General features: G+C 41.5%; 1 protein-coding gene across 2 annotated transcripts in view; it reads left to right on the top strand.

The window, feature by feature from the left end:
- Positions 1-9059: 9059 nt before the first annotated feature.
- The window catches only part of PRKD3 (protein kinase D3), a 44292-nt gene continuing 37531 nt past the window's right edge, over positions 9060-15820 (top strand). For both annotated transcript variants that reach the window (XM_059830787.1, XM_009813919.2), the window contains exon 1: positions 9060-9915. In XM_059830787.1, the coding sequence (XP_059686770.1) occupies positions 9625-9915 (291 nt within the window). In that variant the 5' untranslated portion in view covers positions 9060-9624. The remainder of the gene's footprint in view (positions 9916-15820) is intronic.

Raw genomic sequence — 15820 nt, 5'->3', positions numbered from 1 at the left:
TCGCTCATTACTGACGACCGGTTTGAAAGGCGTATTCGTGAAGGGTCTTGAAAGGCAAAGACCTATAGAACTGCGAAGTGGTTTGATTTATTTTTCATAAGCTCTTCTTACGATCTTTTTTAGGCCTAAAGCGACAGTACTTGCTGAAATGACAATCCTGTCTTCAGGCATTTTAAATCCTGTAATTACACTATTAACTACCAATGAAGCAAAATTTGTGGTGGGGCGATATTTTACAGTGGACCAACTAAAATGATGAAACCAAAGATAAAAGCTTCTGAGCACGCAAGCCCTTCTTTAGGTCATTTGACATCATCATCCTTGCTCTGCGGTCTTGTAGAAAACATCTGACTATTCTGCATCACAGATATTCCATTTAAAGTCTCCAATTTTTACATCATTCTTAAAGTTCAGACTTAATGCTAAAACAAACTGAAATTAAAAAAGTGAAAAAGAAAAAGAAAGGAAAGGGAAGGGAAAGGAAAGGGGAAGGAAAGGGGAAGGAAAGGGAAAGGAGAGGGAAAGGAAAGGAATAAAGGAGAGAGGGAGGGAGGGAGCAGGAGTAATCATCTTGCTGCTCTTCAGCCTTGTACTGGAAAGCCGCATCCTGGAAACTACAGCTTTGCAACTATTCAACGTGTCTGCAAGGGTAATATTAGAGAAATGGAGCAATTTGTTGATTTGCAGATTCTTGACCCAGATTCCACAGATTTCCTAGAAAAGCTGGTGGATCTGCTGCCCAGCACACAGATGGCATCTCTGGTGGTGACAGTTTTACTGCAGATTCAGCAGCCTTCTAGCTGATACCCAGAATGTGGCTGTATCCAAATTTTTCATATATGGGGAAACAAAGAGTTAATTTAAATCAATGCCTTTTTTTTTCCCCCTCACAAAAGTCCACACATTGCTTTGTTAGGAAATTGTTCCAAATGCAAAGCCAAGTCACTTGTGAATAAGGAGAAATGGACAATCATTTGATTACCAAGAAAAATCAGCATGATTTGCAGATTCTTAGGCAAAAGCCCCGGCATGTCAGCAGAGATCAAGTCACAGGAAATTAGTCTACCACCTACCAATATGACAGTGATCCCACAGGACTACACAACAGAACAAAAATCTGTTGCCCCTCCATCAGATTTCCTGTGGTTGGCTGTATGATCCAGATGCTGGACAAAATTTCTGGCTGATGTGCCAGGTTTCTTATACAATTTAGTAGAAAAAAATACAATAGCTACAGGACAAATTTGCCAAGAATCTAAGCTTGATTCAGGACTGGCTAACACTATTTTCCCCTAATGTGGTCCCACTGAGGGCTACAATTCTTTGATAGATTACGAATTTGGCAAGTCTGAAGTCAGCTTAATACAGTGTTGATCTCACCTACATGCGAAACATATAAAAATGTAAGTGCTAGACCAGATGCACAGAGAGATTGAACAGGATTTTTGGAAGGTGTTACTTTCAAAATTTGGATGTGAGACCTTCCTCCCCTCCTCCTTATAACCACCCCAGAAAGTTCCTTGTCTAATGATATAAAGAAGACTGAGAAGAGAAAAAAAAAGAATCTATGGAAATGTAACAGAAATCAGAGCAGTTCACAGCTGAAAAGAGAATTACGTACCTATTGTTAAAAATAATACACAAAGTTAAAAAAAAACCCAAAGGTGATGAAAATTTTGTTTTTCCAGGGATCTATAAAGGAAAAACATGTTATTTATTCCTACTCTGTACTACCAAATTGAAAAGGTGTCAACAAATTGCTCAGTTGTCAGCTGTTCTATTTTACACTTTTTAAATAGTTGGTTTATTACCCTGAAAAATGAAATAGATGTAACCAGGTATCATCTAGAGAAAAAAAAGGTAGCTTATTTGAAGAAAAGCATACATTATCTGTCAAAATGTAATTTGTACGTTGTTCCTTTCCTGTAACCCAGTTGATGTGACAGTGCCATCTACTGAAGTCCCGAAGGATAGACGTTGGAAGCAGCACTGTCAAAAGCTTTTCCTTGTGCCGGCACTACAGCATGTAAGCATTTCAGCCCAAACTGCCTCTCGGAAGCTGAGGGTGTGTGCTCTGTCATTACCTTGGTTGTTAACTCTGGAGAAGTGCACTGTCAAATGCTGCGGATTTAATGCACGCCTGTTTCCTGCACCTTCCACTGTTTCAAATGCAGTTTTGATGCTCAGCTCCTTCAACTGGCAGGCCCATGGTAGGGAGGGGAGAGTAAGTGTGGTTTGTTGTGCTTTGAATCCACCTAATATAAGGCAATTTTGTGCCTGAGCTATGGCTGATTTGCCAACAGTGGTAAGCCGGCAGCTAGAATACACAGGCTGAGTTTTCAAGTCTTTGGCAGCCTGGGCTGATGCATACTCAGAAATCCGTTAGTCAGCTCTTACAGCCCAGAGGGAAAGGGTGGTGGGGCTGATGTTCACAAAGCAGCACATAGGCCTGCAGGTGCCCGGTGCTCACCTGCATTCTGTTATTCATCCCAGGCAACTCATCTACCGCTGATCTCTGTGGGGTTTGGATCTGAGCCTTTATCAGGCTGTGGAAGTACTGCGCTTGGTGATTCAGGTTTAAGAGATTCTGTTTCCATGGGCAGATGTACTCACAGACCCAAGTTTTAGTAAGTGAAATGTGCAGGTTAGCCCTAAACACTTATTTAGGGAAATAACTTTATGTTTATTTCAGAATCAATACAGCAGGATTTTATGATGTGAATGAGGCTGCCCACCTGGCAGGCGCAAGGATCTGTGAGATCCCTCTTTAAACTAGTGGGAAGTAAGTGAATTCCAAAAGGTCAATTACATATAATTAATAATATAAAAATATTTTGTTTTCAGTGGATTTATACCAAGGTAAATTTTGATTCCATGTTTCTTAAGCGTATACTAAACTTTTCATTGTTTTGTTGGAGGTGGATTTCAGGACAAAGTTCAGCTAAGGGCTCAAACCGAGACGATGAGGTAATTCAGAGACACTTCCACATTTCAGGAGTTTATCCAAACCAGACCTGAACTCCTAGCTCTTTTACAGTTCTCTTACAGGGGGAAGAAAGGAGACCATGAACAGCAAAAAAAAAAAAAGGGGGGGGGGAAGAAAATAATTTTGAAATTTTGTCCATAGAGATATTAGTTCCTCTTTTGCAAGCATTTCTTGCAGATCTTGCAAATCCTGAATGCGGGCATTTGCTATGCAAGATCAGTGTCAAAACCAGTGAAAAATAATCATGGCAGCACATGCTTATGGAATTTCTCAGACAAATGCACCAGTCAAGTCTCTCAGGACATTGCATTCTTTGTAACCCAGTTAAAGGATATGAAAATATTCCAAACATCAGATTGGTGAATAGAAATGAATATATTATGTTTTCATTTTCAGATACAAAATATGCAAATACTATTGGCATTAATTTCAAACTGGAAATCCTTGACGTATTTTTAGAGTTATAAAACAGTTGTTCCAAATGCAGTTTGTCTATATAGACCTAGTGGTCCATATAGAATGAAAAACAGTTTTTTAAAAAACCAAACAAATACAATAAAAGTTACCCCTATTTCCTGGTATCCTGTAGCTGTAAGAGAGAGCAATTTGTAAAGTGCAGCTGGCTTCAGTAGGGAAAGCTCTGAGCTGTGAAAACAAGCTAACCGTCTGAAGGAATGATATGGGCTCAGAAACAAGATGAAGAACTTTGATGAAATCCACAGGAAATCACTAATTATGGTAGTCACAAAAATAACAAACCAGAATGCTCGCCCTGTCAATTGGTGCAGAGAGGGCTAATGCCATCATGATGCTGTGCTATATAGTCACACGAAGATAGTTGTGCATATACACAGATGTATGTGCTGCTCTATACATAGATGATGATATGCAGAGCTGCTTTCAGATGCGATTTACTCAGAGGTCTTTGCAAACAGAACAGGTTTTGGATGCTTCAGGAGTATTTGTTTAGTAGAAAGTACTGCCGCACAAATACTTACAGCAGTTTGCTTTGTTTTGGCTGATGCTTTCCTGTGTTCTGTAATAAATTGATTTTAACTAATCCATCTTCTGTTCTAATTTATGAAAAAGCAGCTATTATGGCTTAGGGCAGCAAATTAAATGGCACCAACCCTATTGGATAGCATAAAGCTGAGCTTTACAGAGAAGTATAATCGTTGCCCAGTGACTGTGGTAATACCTAATACCCATCTGGTATCGTCCATAAACAGCTATTTTTAGGGCTGTTACTCAGAATGCGAGAGGCTCACTGCAATTTAAATACTCTAGAGTATGACTCCTTGCTGTGCTAAACATCAAAAATCATGTTTATGGAGGCAAGCTCTATGTTTACAGTGGTGGCGTGTGGGAGTCCCACTTTAGAGGAAAAAGGAAACGAAGATTGCTCAGTTATCTGGTGCAGAGATTTGGCAAGAACATCCTCTATTCATGAAATAGCCTTCATATTAAAAAGTCCCAGGGTGTTTTTTAGCATTCAAAACCAGTTAAAAGCAGAATCAACCCTTAACTGCTACAGTTTTAGTTTAAAGTAGTTCCAGATTTCGACAAGAAGCTGCAGGCTAATTATTTATCAAATAAACTGGCTCCAGTCAGAACATGGACCTGGTTACACTCTGTATCAGCTGCACTGTGTAAAGGTTTGATGCAAAATAGGGTGAAGTAAGCGGAAAGACTCCACTCAGCTTCAGTGAGTTTTAGGCCAGGTCTCAGCAGTATAAGATGAAGGAAATGAGAAACGTACGTTACAAACAGCACTGTAAATGACAAAGCACTAATCTGCTTCTCCATCTGTCTTGCTGAGAATTAGAAGCCTTTGAATTTCTGTTGACAGTTTGCCTTTTCCAAGCGTTTTCAGTCTGATATATAATTTAAACTTAAGTAACTGCTTATGGTAGTGGATATTATTTTAAGACTCATACACAGAAATTGAATCCAAATTCAAGAAGGAAGACTACGGGTTGTCTTTTAACATGGAGCTTTTGGGCTGGAGGGAGGTTACAAATGCAGTTTTGCTTTTGTGACCAGTTTTATTTAGTACTTTTGCTAAATATCTTGCGTGCAGAGATTTGCTGATGATGCAAGAGTGGCATCATTAATGCAGAGCAGAAAGACAGGGTTTGGGTGAATCCAAGTATTGGAAGGGGGGGCTGAAGCGTAGTAGCAGACAGGGATAGCCATGTCCGAAAGGGCCCGGAGAACTTCTGCGCTAAGCTACAAGCTCATCAGTGGGGGTTACCAAGAGGAGCATGGCGATCGGCAGGCACGCTGTTTGCACAAAGCCCTTTCGAGCTACCAGGTCAGAGCAGCCACGAAAAAACCAACGTGATCCTGTGACACACTAGGTCAAGCATTTCCTGTGCAGAGACGAGGGCCTTGTCCGAGGCCCTGGGGAAGATCTCCGTGGGGCTGCGCTGCGCCACCCACGCCCCGGAAAGGTGACCTGTAAGTGGCGCAGATGGAGAGGAGGGCTGCAGCAGCCCCGGCTGGGCCCGGGAGCAGGAAGGCCCAGGGCGCTCCGTGAGGTACGGCGGGGAGGGCGGAGGAGCTGTGGAAACTCGAGGACGGCGCTGGCACAACAGCGAGCGGGTGCGAGCTGGCGCGGACCCAAGTTTTGGCACGACTGAAGGCGGCGGGGGCTGGAGAGGCGAAGCAAGGGCGGCGGCGGGGCGCCAGCTGCAAGATGGAGCGCAAGCAACCGCTGAAGGCGCCGCCCCGCCGCGCCCCGCCGTCCCGTTAGCGGTTCAGGGCAACAACCGCCACAGGCAAGAAAACTAACGGAAACTCTTTCGGGGAGACCTGCGCATGCGCCGCCTCCCTCGCAGAGCCCCGCTCCCGCGGTGCACGCCGGGGCTTGTAGTTCGCCTGGGCGCGGCGCCGCGGGCCAGAGCGGGGCTGCTGGACTACAGCTCCCAGCAGCCCCCGCGCCGCAGCCCGTCCCGGGCGGCTCTGGTGTGTGCGGGGAGCCGCGGGGCTGTGCGGAGGGTGAGATGCGCGCGAGGCAGCTTCGGCCCGGGGGCAGCCGGCGTCTGGCGGGGTCGCAGGTGAGGGCGGCGGGACTGGGGGGTGCGCGCCGCCGCCGCTGGGGTCGGGAGCCGGCGGGCGGGGGCCCGGGGGCCGAGCCCGCCGCGCCGGGGAAGGGCGGGGGCGGACTCGGAAAGTTCCTGCCGCGGCGGCAGCGGCGACGTCGCTGCCGCCGACCCCGGCAAGGGCCCTGCCCCGGGGCCTGTGGAGAGCCCCCGCCTCCCCGCTGCGAGGGGAAGCGCCGTCGCGGCGGCAGCTCCGCCCTGGCGCGGGGGTGTCCCGGGGTGGGGGTGACGGGCCGAGGCCACATCAGCTCCGGAGAGCGGCGCCGCGGGGAGCTGTGCCGGCTGGGGCGGGTCGCCCGGCGGGGATTTAAACCTGGGAGGGACGGGACGGGACGGGACGGGGCGGGCGGCTGCCAGCGCCAGTCCGGACGGGGCTGCGTGACCCGCGGCAGGCGGGACGTATCCCGCCGGCGGCTCCTCCGCCGGTGGCTCCTCCGCCGGTCCGTCCCGCCCGCCCCAGCCCGGCCCGTGGCGGCGGGGAGGCCGCTCGCCCGCCCGCCATCCCGGCCCCGGCACCTGCGGGCGGCCCCGAGGTTCGGCGGCGGGAGCCCGGCTACTGTGCGGAAGGGGCTTCAGTCCCTCCCGGCGGGACCCGGGAAAGCGCCCAGCTCCCGCGGCGGTAAGACGAAGGAGAGGAGCTGTTTGGAGCGGGGCTCGAAGTCCGTGTCGTGTCTAGCAGGAGGAAGGGAGGGTGAATTAAGTGCCAGATGTTGGAGAATCTGCCTGAGAGCTGCTTGGTTTGGGAGCAGCCCCAAAAGGAAGGGGAGGGTCAGCGCTTCTGTGGCGACAGCAGAGGCTGGAGGGTAAGTAGGCTGCGAGCTGTGCAGCAGGGGCAGATGGGCTCCCTTCATAGCCCTTGTGCTTCTCTGCTTTTGGAGGTTTAGGGGTTTTTTTCATATATATATATCTCTCAATATAGACTCGTAGAATTGGATGTAAATTTCAATATGCACTTATTTTATTTGATGTTAAGAATCAGTTTATCCTGACTACAAAGTGAGCAGTTTCTATGGTTTTCCTTTCTAAGAAAAAGATCAATTCTTTCCTACCAAGTAGCAAAAATAAACTTTATTAAAGGCTTGTATGCAAATACATTTGGTATGAAAAAGCTTTGTAAATGCAAATGCATCATGCTTTTGGTAAATATCATTAACATTCTAATTAGGCAGCTGTAGGTGTTTTCACTGTCTAAATTAAACTTGCTTTGTAGACCTATTAATTCTTTCACATCATGTGGCTTTTCCATTTTCTGTTATGTTGGTTAGGCGTTATTGGTTTTTAGTTCAGATCCACCCCTAAGGCTTGGTATTTACTGTCTCTGTGAGAAGTGAGGGAGAGAAAAGCAATGTGTAGAACACAAAAATAAGTCATCTTCAAGCAAAGTTGAAGGCACTGTTAAGCTGCTTTCTTGAGAAAGATGCTTTAATGTTACTGTTGCTGTCCTTATTCTTTCTTCCTATTTATGACCTTCCCCTCTATTGTGTTTAGTGTGTTCTTTAAGGTAGAAGTTGTCTTTTCAGGTGTTGCTGGTAAATGTCCAGCAACTCTTGGGTAGCTGAAGACAACAGTTGGTAGATAACTGTGCTGAAAATCCGGAAGGTATCAATTTATTCTCTCTTCTGGAGCCCCTGTTAGGAATTTTTCTCACAGAACCAAGAGCTTATTTTCCCTCCAGTACTGCAATTCATGTATTTCTCTTTTCTTATCTACCTTTTAGAATGCAGTCGCAGTGGGGTTTTGAGTTATTACGCTGGTAGATACCAGGAGTGTACAATCTATTAAATGGACTGTTTTACCAGTTATCAGCCTTATTTTTAGTAAGGACATTTTATATTGTGTGTGATAAACTGTGGCATTTCTTTTCTAAAATTTAATTCCATTTAATCTCAGTAATACTGTTTCTGAAATTTTTTTGTACGTAAGGGAAGGAAAAAAACATGTGAGCTTACTGATTTTGGTGTCCTGTATGGATCTATTCTCTTTTAAAAACTCTTAGCAATATGTATTATGTATGTACTTGAACCACTTTTGCATTCACGGATAACATTTTCTGTGGCAGAAGTTGCACGGGGAATCTAAAAATGATTCTTTTCGAGCATTTCAGTTGCTCATGAAATGCTTGAAATAGTGAATCAGGTAGCACAGCATCTTGTAACAAGTATTTTGAGCCTGTGCTCGTGAAATGATTTATTTTAAACGGTTGTAGCATACTTGCTTTTTTAATCAGACATCTGAGCATTAAATGATTATTTTTTTCAAAGGAACCAATGTTCAATTGTATGCTATGCATATCTTCCTACAGTTAGAGTTTGTGCAAGATGTTCTTCAGTTGTCTTGAATAAAAGTATTAAAATGGTATCCTGAGTGCATGCTACATAGAGGTTTTTTGAGTTTTGACATTATGGTTTTTTTTGACATTTCAATGCATTTATTAAATTTCCTTCCCTACCCACCAACTTCTCAGTATACACCTACAGAACAGAGCTGTGGTCTACTCCCACTTTTCTCCCCGCCCCCCCCCCCCCCTTAATTGTTAAGTGCTTTGCTCTGCTAAATTACTGTTAATTAAAAGGTGTGGTAACGTATTGGGCAGTGTTAGGTCTGATTTGTCTTTTGTATCGTACATTGGGAAAACAGCTAAGTTCAAGTTATAAGTACAAAATGTTATTAACATAACATATTTGAGTACAAGGAATTGGTGATCCTGCTGCTTCAAAGTAGAGTGGTTATGACATTGCTATGCAACTTTATGCATTTCATGTGAAATAACAACTTTATCTTTTCCCTTACAGGCAGAGTACAACGCTTCAAAATGCTGGAGATTATCTGGGTGAAGCTAGAGATTACATTTAATGTGATTGCGTCTTCAGCCATTCTGCTCCTGTATTTCATGAGCTAAAATATTTTATAAAAATGAAATCAGGTACTTTCACTGATCTCCAAGTTAACAGTGTCCTGTGAATTCAGAGACTTTCTGAAGGAGGAATAGATTCATCACATATGTGGACTTCTGTTGTTGCTCGAGGATACAGTTTGGTTTTTTTTTCATTCTAAAAGGCTATCTACATGAAGATGAGTCTTCATTTAAGATATCATCTATGGAATTAGGTGAACGAGGATACTTTTAATGAGTTACCAACACTTATTTCCATCTGTGTTTCCAGCTTTTTTTTTTATACATACAAATGAAGGACAGGTATAAAGTAGCAGAGCTGATGTATTTCTGTGAGGCCTTTATGTAAGCCTCTGTTGTCCGGACGTGGTGCTAAAGGACAGACAATCTGCTTTTGATCAGCTGATTGTAACTGTGGAAAGAGAACCTTTAATTTAAAGTAACTTACAGCTGAAATTATTTTACTCTTTGGCTTGCACAGAATGAAAGGGAAAAATAAGTTTTACTGGTCAGGGGCGTTTTACTGAACTAAGAAAGGGAAAGTTACATTGTCCTAGTTTTCATCTCAAACCAAGAACTGACAACATATTTTTCTTAGAATTTGACTACTAGGGAGATCTCGACAGAGTAAAGCAAGTCAGATGTCAGCAAACGACTCTTCTCCCCCATCCTTACAGAAGTTTTCCCCACCTACGTGTCATGCTGCTGCACCACAAACCCCAACTTTGTCTTCGAGTCCCCAGTCGGCGCTCTCCAGTCGACTCTCCAATGGCAGTTTCAGCACCCAGAGCCTCACCAACTCCCGGGGCTCTATGCATGGGGTCTCCTTCCTTCTGCAGATTGGTCTCACTCGAGAGACTGTCACCATTGAAGCTCAGGACCTGTCCCTCTCTGCTGTTAAAGACCTTGTGTGCTCTATAGTTTACCAGAAGGTACGGTATAATGCTACCATATCCTGCTGATGGCAACAGTTGTTTTGTAACAGACCGCTTAGTAATAACAAGGCGTGACTGGAATATGCCAAGAAGTTTGGTACAGTGACAAAGATCCATGTCAGATACTCGCAGTTACGCACAAAGAAATTTTGCTAACTCCCAAGATAGAAGCTTTTAATTTAAAAGGAGTAAACCCTCCTGTTACTTTCTTGCTTGTGAAATCTAGTAAAAGAAGATGTAGTAATAAATTTTCTGCAAGAATTAGTTTTCACAATATGGAGAATATGTTTTTTCCTTCCAGTGATTGTCACTGATATCTTAGTTTTTTATTAGTTTATGCTTACTACTGTTAAGGAATATTCTTGGAACCGTATAGCCAGCCGTAATGAAAGGACCAGTTGTGGCTACTGAAATGCACTCAGGCCTGCAGACTTGCCTGGTACTAGCTTCTCATTTTGTTTCTAGTTAATAATTAAAAACCTCACCAAACAGCTAATACTGTCCTAGTATTGTTTTTCCATGCAAGGAATACATATGTTTCTCTTTTATGAGAGGACTATTATCAGCATAATTTCTATTAAGAGAGGATTCACCAAGAAATAAAAAAATCTTAGCATACTTCTCGAATGTGTCTTGGTTAAGCTGTTGCAAGTTCTGACTGTCTAGGAAGGAGATAACATTGATCTTGCTGGTTTTGCATCCAAGTTTTATCTTTATTTAGATTAGGTAGGTTAGATCCTACTAAGCAACCTGAAAAGTAGTTAACATTGTTTCATAAAATAATTAAGAAATAATTGCTCTTTTCCCTCAAGGCCGGGGGTGGGTGAGAGGGAGGGAGTTGGAAGGTAGATTATTTTGTAGAGAACTGTTTTCTCCATGTCTTTCTTTCATTGTTGTGATTGGTATTTATGGTTGATTAGTTTTATTAGATGATTCTTTTTCACTTAATAACTTGAAAGAATGTAAATGCAAACATTATATGAACTTCCGTTTGCATATGCTTGTGTATCTTTTTTTCCCTATCTCATAATTTACTGCATCTTCCATATTTTTACAAACTAGTTGGCAAGTAAGCTGATTTCATAATAACTTCATGGGCTACCAAAATGTAGTTCAGCATGTTAGTTCCTTTCTGAAGAGACAAGTTATTTGGGTCACCTTTTTTTTTTTTTTGTACCATGCATGTTAGGTGCACTTTTTCGCAGCCATTTTAGGGTCTGCTTTTTCTTTCTGTGTCAACTCCTTCTCTTTGCATCTGCATATTTCCTGTCTTCTGTCTTAAAGATGAAAACAAATACATTCACACTTACTTTTCTTTTTCCTTTCTGTTCTTTTGGCAGGCTCAGCTAAAAGTTTAGCTTAAGTTCTTGTTATAGCTTAAAAAGCTTCTTATATGCTGAGCCTAATCTACAGCAAAACTGATGAGGATTTCATGATCAGTTTTCTTCTTTTGTCTGGGTTTGATTCAGTTTATGCGCTCCTGCAGCTGATGCTACCAGTAAATGACTGCTCAATGAGAGCATGTTTGCAGGCAGCAAACTCATCAGGAAACAACCTTATGTGTGGTGGATTCATTTTTCATAAGTAGTTTTGCAGCCAGTGCACAAGTGGCAATATCCTCCCTCCACCCTCTATTTGGCAGCAATACGTCCTTGACTTTTTTCCCTCTTGGATCTGGTGAATGTTGCAAGCATATTAAATATTCTAGTAGTAATATATAGATAATTTTGTATTTATGTAAAAATTGTAAACTGTGTTCTTGTCTGTACTGTTATGTGTATGGTTGCCTGTTTTTTCCAGTTGAAAGCTTTGACCTATGGGGTATGCTGTTGAGATTCAACAGTGTTAAAGCTTCCCTTTCCACTGGTATTCCACAGCATGCTTAAACTGTCTTTTCTTGATTGGTTGCTGGCTCTCAACTTCAGGGTATTGTATAGTTTGTTCTTGTGATATTTCTGTAGTTAGCAGTATCTATTTACTGTTGCACTTTTTTAATGAAAAAGGAGAAATACCTTTTTTTTACTTGGAATAATTTATAGCTTTTCTTCTTATTTGAGTGTTATCTTTACTAGAATTAAATGGAAGTTTCCTTACTTAATAGTGTTTTTAAATCACATTTCGGACTTGTATTTCTCTACATACCTGGAACAAAAAACGTTTCAGGTGTCCTTCCTCATTTGCTTGGGAGCTTGAACTGCCTGCCTAACTCTATCTGAGACTACAATTATAGTATCAAAAATGTTGATTAGGACTTACAGCAGATCTCTGAGGAGGCTGGATTTTAACATTTGTAAAAGTAATTATAGCATCCTCAGAAGTTTTCAGAAAAATGACTTTATGCATTACCTTTATTTCTTTCAGGGGAAATTAATCAACTTTGGGGAAAACAGTCCTGCAAAAGCCTGTGTTGGAGAGCAGTTTAGTTAGGAAATAAGTTCTGTGTTTACCTAATGCGTTTTCTATATTGCCATTCTTGCTGTATTGTTGATGGTTGACTGTGCTTCCTGCTTCAGACGCTGCTGTTCAGTGTAGCTTGTTCAGGTTTTGCAGAAGGGTAATTAAAAGTAGCATCAGCAGAACTGAAACTAAAGAGGCATATGTCTGCAAGGAGAGCGAGATGAGTAATGCAAATATTTGATGTGTCTCTTAGCTCTTAAAAATGCTCCCCACCTGATGTTTAGAACAAAAACTTTTTTCAAGTTTAAAGTTAAATTCGGGGAGCACTATGTTAGGGGTATTGTATATTGGAATGTTTAATAGAAGTCCTCAGAAAAACCAAACTTTAGACTTTATAGGGATGCTTCAAAAGTACCAGACATACAGCTCTCGGGGGGAGTCTGAAGAGGAACTAAAGCATGAACAGATATGACTGCTGGAATAAAGAGAGTGTGTTTAGAAGCAGAAAAGTGTGTAGCATAAGTTGCAGATGGACAGTGTGTGTTCTTGCACAATGATCAGATAGTACAGAGGCAAGTTCTTAATCCTGTTTTGTGTTTAAATACTGTTTCTTCATTCCTCACATGAGAGAACATGAAGTAGAACATAGGGCTTACTAGCTTAAAACTAGAAACTTGCATGTGGTGATGCTCTACTGCCTCCAAACTGAGAATTATGTGGGACAGCGTGCTATAAATGCTTTATTCCAGCTTATTTATTTTGTTCTAGTTAAACTAATAGCTTTAAATGAAAAACATTTGATTGTTCTGTGCTATTGCTTGTACAGTAACAGTACCTGCGAAATTTATCGTCACTTTTTTCTTAAACTTCAGAATCTTTACTTTCATTATTCTGAAACTTCCCTTATCTACCTTTTTCATCTACAAACCTGTCCTTCATCCTTTTCATTATCAGTCATGCTCACCATTCTCCTTCTTTACTTACTTTCCCTCCAATGGTTTTGCTACATTTTGCTCGGAAATAGGCCAATTGCCCTCCTACCTTATGATGTTTGCCTGAAATTCTTGTGATCCTTCCTAACAGTTGCTTTCTCTTTGACTTTAAGAAACAGATTGTATCAGTACTCATCTTCCAAACTAGTTTTTCTACTTCACTGAACCCACCCAAACAGTAACCACTTATGAAATACCCCTCTGACTTTTCTATGTCTTACTGATCAATAAACCTCTCTCAGATTTTTTTTTTGTATTTTCATAACATGGTGCTCTCATATGTCTTAAATTTAAAAAAGAAAAAAAGAAAGCCAAGCCACACTTATTTTCTCACTGTCCTCCTCTTCTTTTCTGCTCTTAAATATTTCTAGTGTTTCATTCATGTTTGCTGCACTTGTTTCCTGTCTATTTATCTTTTTCTTATCAAACTTGATCCAGCCTAGTATTTTTTGGTCTATCTTGTGTCTTATTTAGTTCACCTCCAAAAGTAATTTTTCCTTCCATGGCCTGCCTGTTTCAGGTTTGCTCTTAAACCTTCTTCAGCAATAATGTTTATAAATCTGCTATTGCTGAACTGTTCTATATGTAATATGTTGTTTTTTCATTTCTTTCTTCAAAGTAGTCTCAAAATTGTCTTGCTTATGTATAGGCTTTAAACCCTTATTTAGCACCCGTTGCTTTCATCTTCATTCCTGTAACTCTTGAGTGTTTGGTGTCTTTGCTTTTGCTAGCAATAGTATTTTTCTTGTCTTCATTTTTCTTCATCCTAACATGATCAACTGTCTTTCAACTGCATGTGTAATTGTCTGTCTCTCAACACCACATTCATGATTGTGTGTAATCTCATTTCTACTTGATTACTGGCTTTCTTTATGCTTCTTAGTTCTTTCATCTTATTTTTTGGCTATTTTTTCCATGTTGGGTTTTTTGGTCATCTTTCTCTCTATAGGCAGAGTCCTTAAGGTGTCATTGTTTACCTTAAAGGTTGTCTCTTCTCCCAACAGTACTTACGCTTTCTTACTAGTGTTAATTCCCTGATGGTTTCCTGCAACATTATGCTGTTTTGACTTGCCTGAATTCGGGCCTTAATCTGTCAATAGCCACTTACACAGGTATTTAACATGTATACACTCATATTTATTTCTTCAAGACTCTGAACTGTGTAAGGTGTTGAGAACACAATCACTGGAAGTATAGCTGTGTTTAAAAGGAGTTAAATTTTGCATATTACACCTGCTTGTGAGTTTTTCTACTGTTTCTGTAGTTTCATACTTACATTGTTTTTATAAATGTTGTAGTCCTGGTACGTTGTATTCCCTGCTCAATAATTTGAATGATCTGAAGTGAATGTGATCCTATCAGTGTGTGTGCACTTTTTCGGTAGTCCTGCCTATTATTTTAATTTGACTAGGTGGGTTTTAATTTTCGATGTTTGGAATATGACTGAAGTCCTTGGATTGTTTGGAAAACTAGCCAGTTTCCTTTGAAGATTAAATAGACTGGGGGGTGGGAGAGAGGGAGGTGAGGAGATGTGTTCAAACATTTTGCTTTGATAACCAGGGGAAGAAAAGCCTGACATGAAGAACACACAAATGTATCTGTAGAATTTTCTAACCAAGTGACAATTAACTGTATACCTGTATTACTGGTATACCTAAGAACTCGAGTTTTAATGGGCCTGCATTAAAGTAGTTTGGATAGCTAGCTCTTCAGTGAGGGCTGCTGAATGGGGAAAAAGTGTTTGTTTTAAAATACTTTAAATTGTCATGTTGTGAAAAGGCCAAAACACGTGGAATGAATATGAGCTGTCTTTCAAAGGATTGGACACTGTCATGGTAATGAGGAACTATCTAACCAAATCGTGGCAGAGGTGTTGGCTTGAACCTTAATATGATTTCTAAAGTGTTAACAGATGTTTTACTAATAAAATATTGAGAAGTAAAAGAACCATATTACAAGATCACATTACAATCCATCCATATTACAAGTGGGTCTCTACAACTCTTGCAGTAACAACTTAATTTGTTGTAATTAATAGGTAACAGTGCTGCAACTATCCTTCTGTTTTCTTCTCCAGGTTAAGCTTGTAATAATTCATGGTGCTTATTTTTGAATGGCTCTAAAATCAATGCAAATCATGTTTTGTATTCACCAGCTGTGCTCAAATCTTTTTTCCCCTCTGTTGGTCTGCCTTCTTGACTTGTCATCTGCTGTCTTCATATGAGCTAAATAAGGCAGTAGAGTAATAGAGAGTTGAGGCATGAGAAGCAAACATGTCTGTGAGAAGATGGGAGCTGGGGAGTACTGGGGCCATGGAGCTGGTATATGTGGGGCAGATTAGCATTTCCAGCATGGTAATAGGTTTGTATGCTGGAAAACCTAGCCAAGCAGTAGTCCAAGTATGTCGGTGCTGAGGCATCTGGTGAGGGAAAGATCTCGTGCAATATGTTTGAAGCTAATTGTCTGTGTGATAATGTGATTTGGCACACAATTCTAAAGAGTGGGAGTGAATA

The sequence above is a fragment of the Gavia stellata genome, chromosome 2 (assembly GCF_030936135.1).
Source record: "Gavia stellata isolate bGavSte3 chromosome 2, bGavSte3.hap2, whole genome shotgun sequence".
Lineage (NCBI taxonomy): Eukaryota > Metazoa > Chordata > Aves > Gaviiformes > Gaviidae > Gavia > Gavia stellata.
The sequence above is the reverse complement of the archived record's forward strand: the minus strand, read 5'-3'. Positions and strand labels throughout refer to the sequence as shown.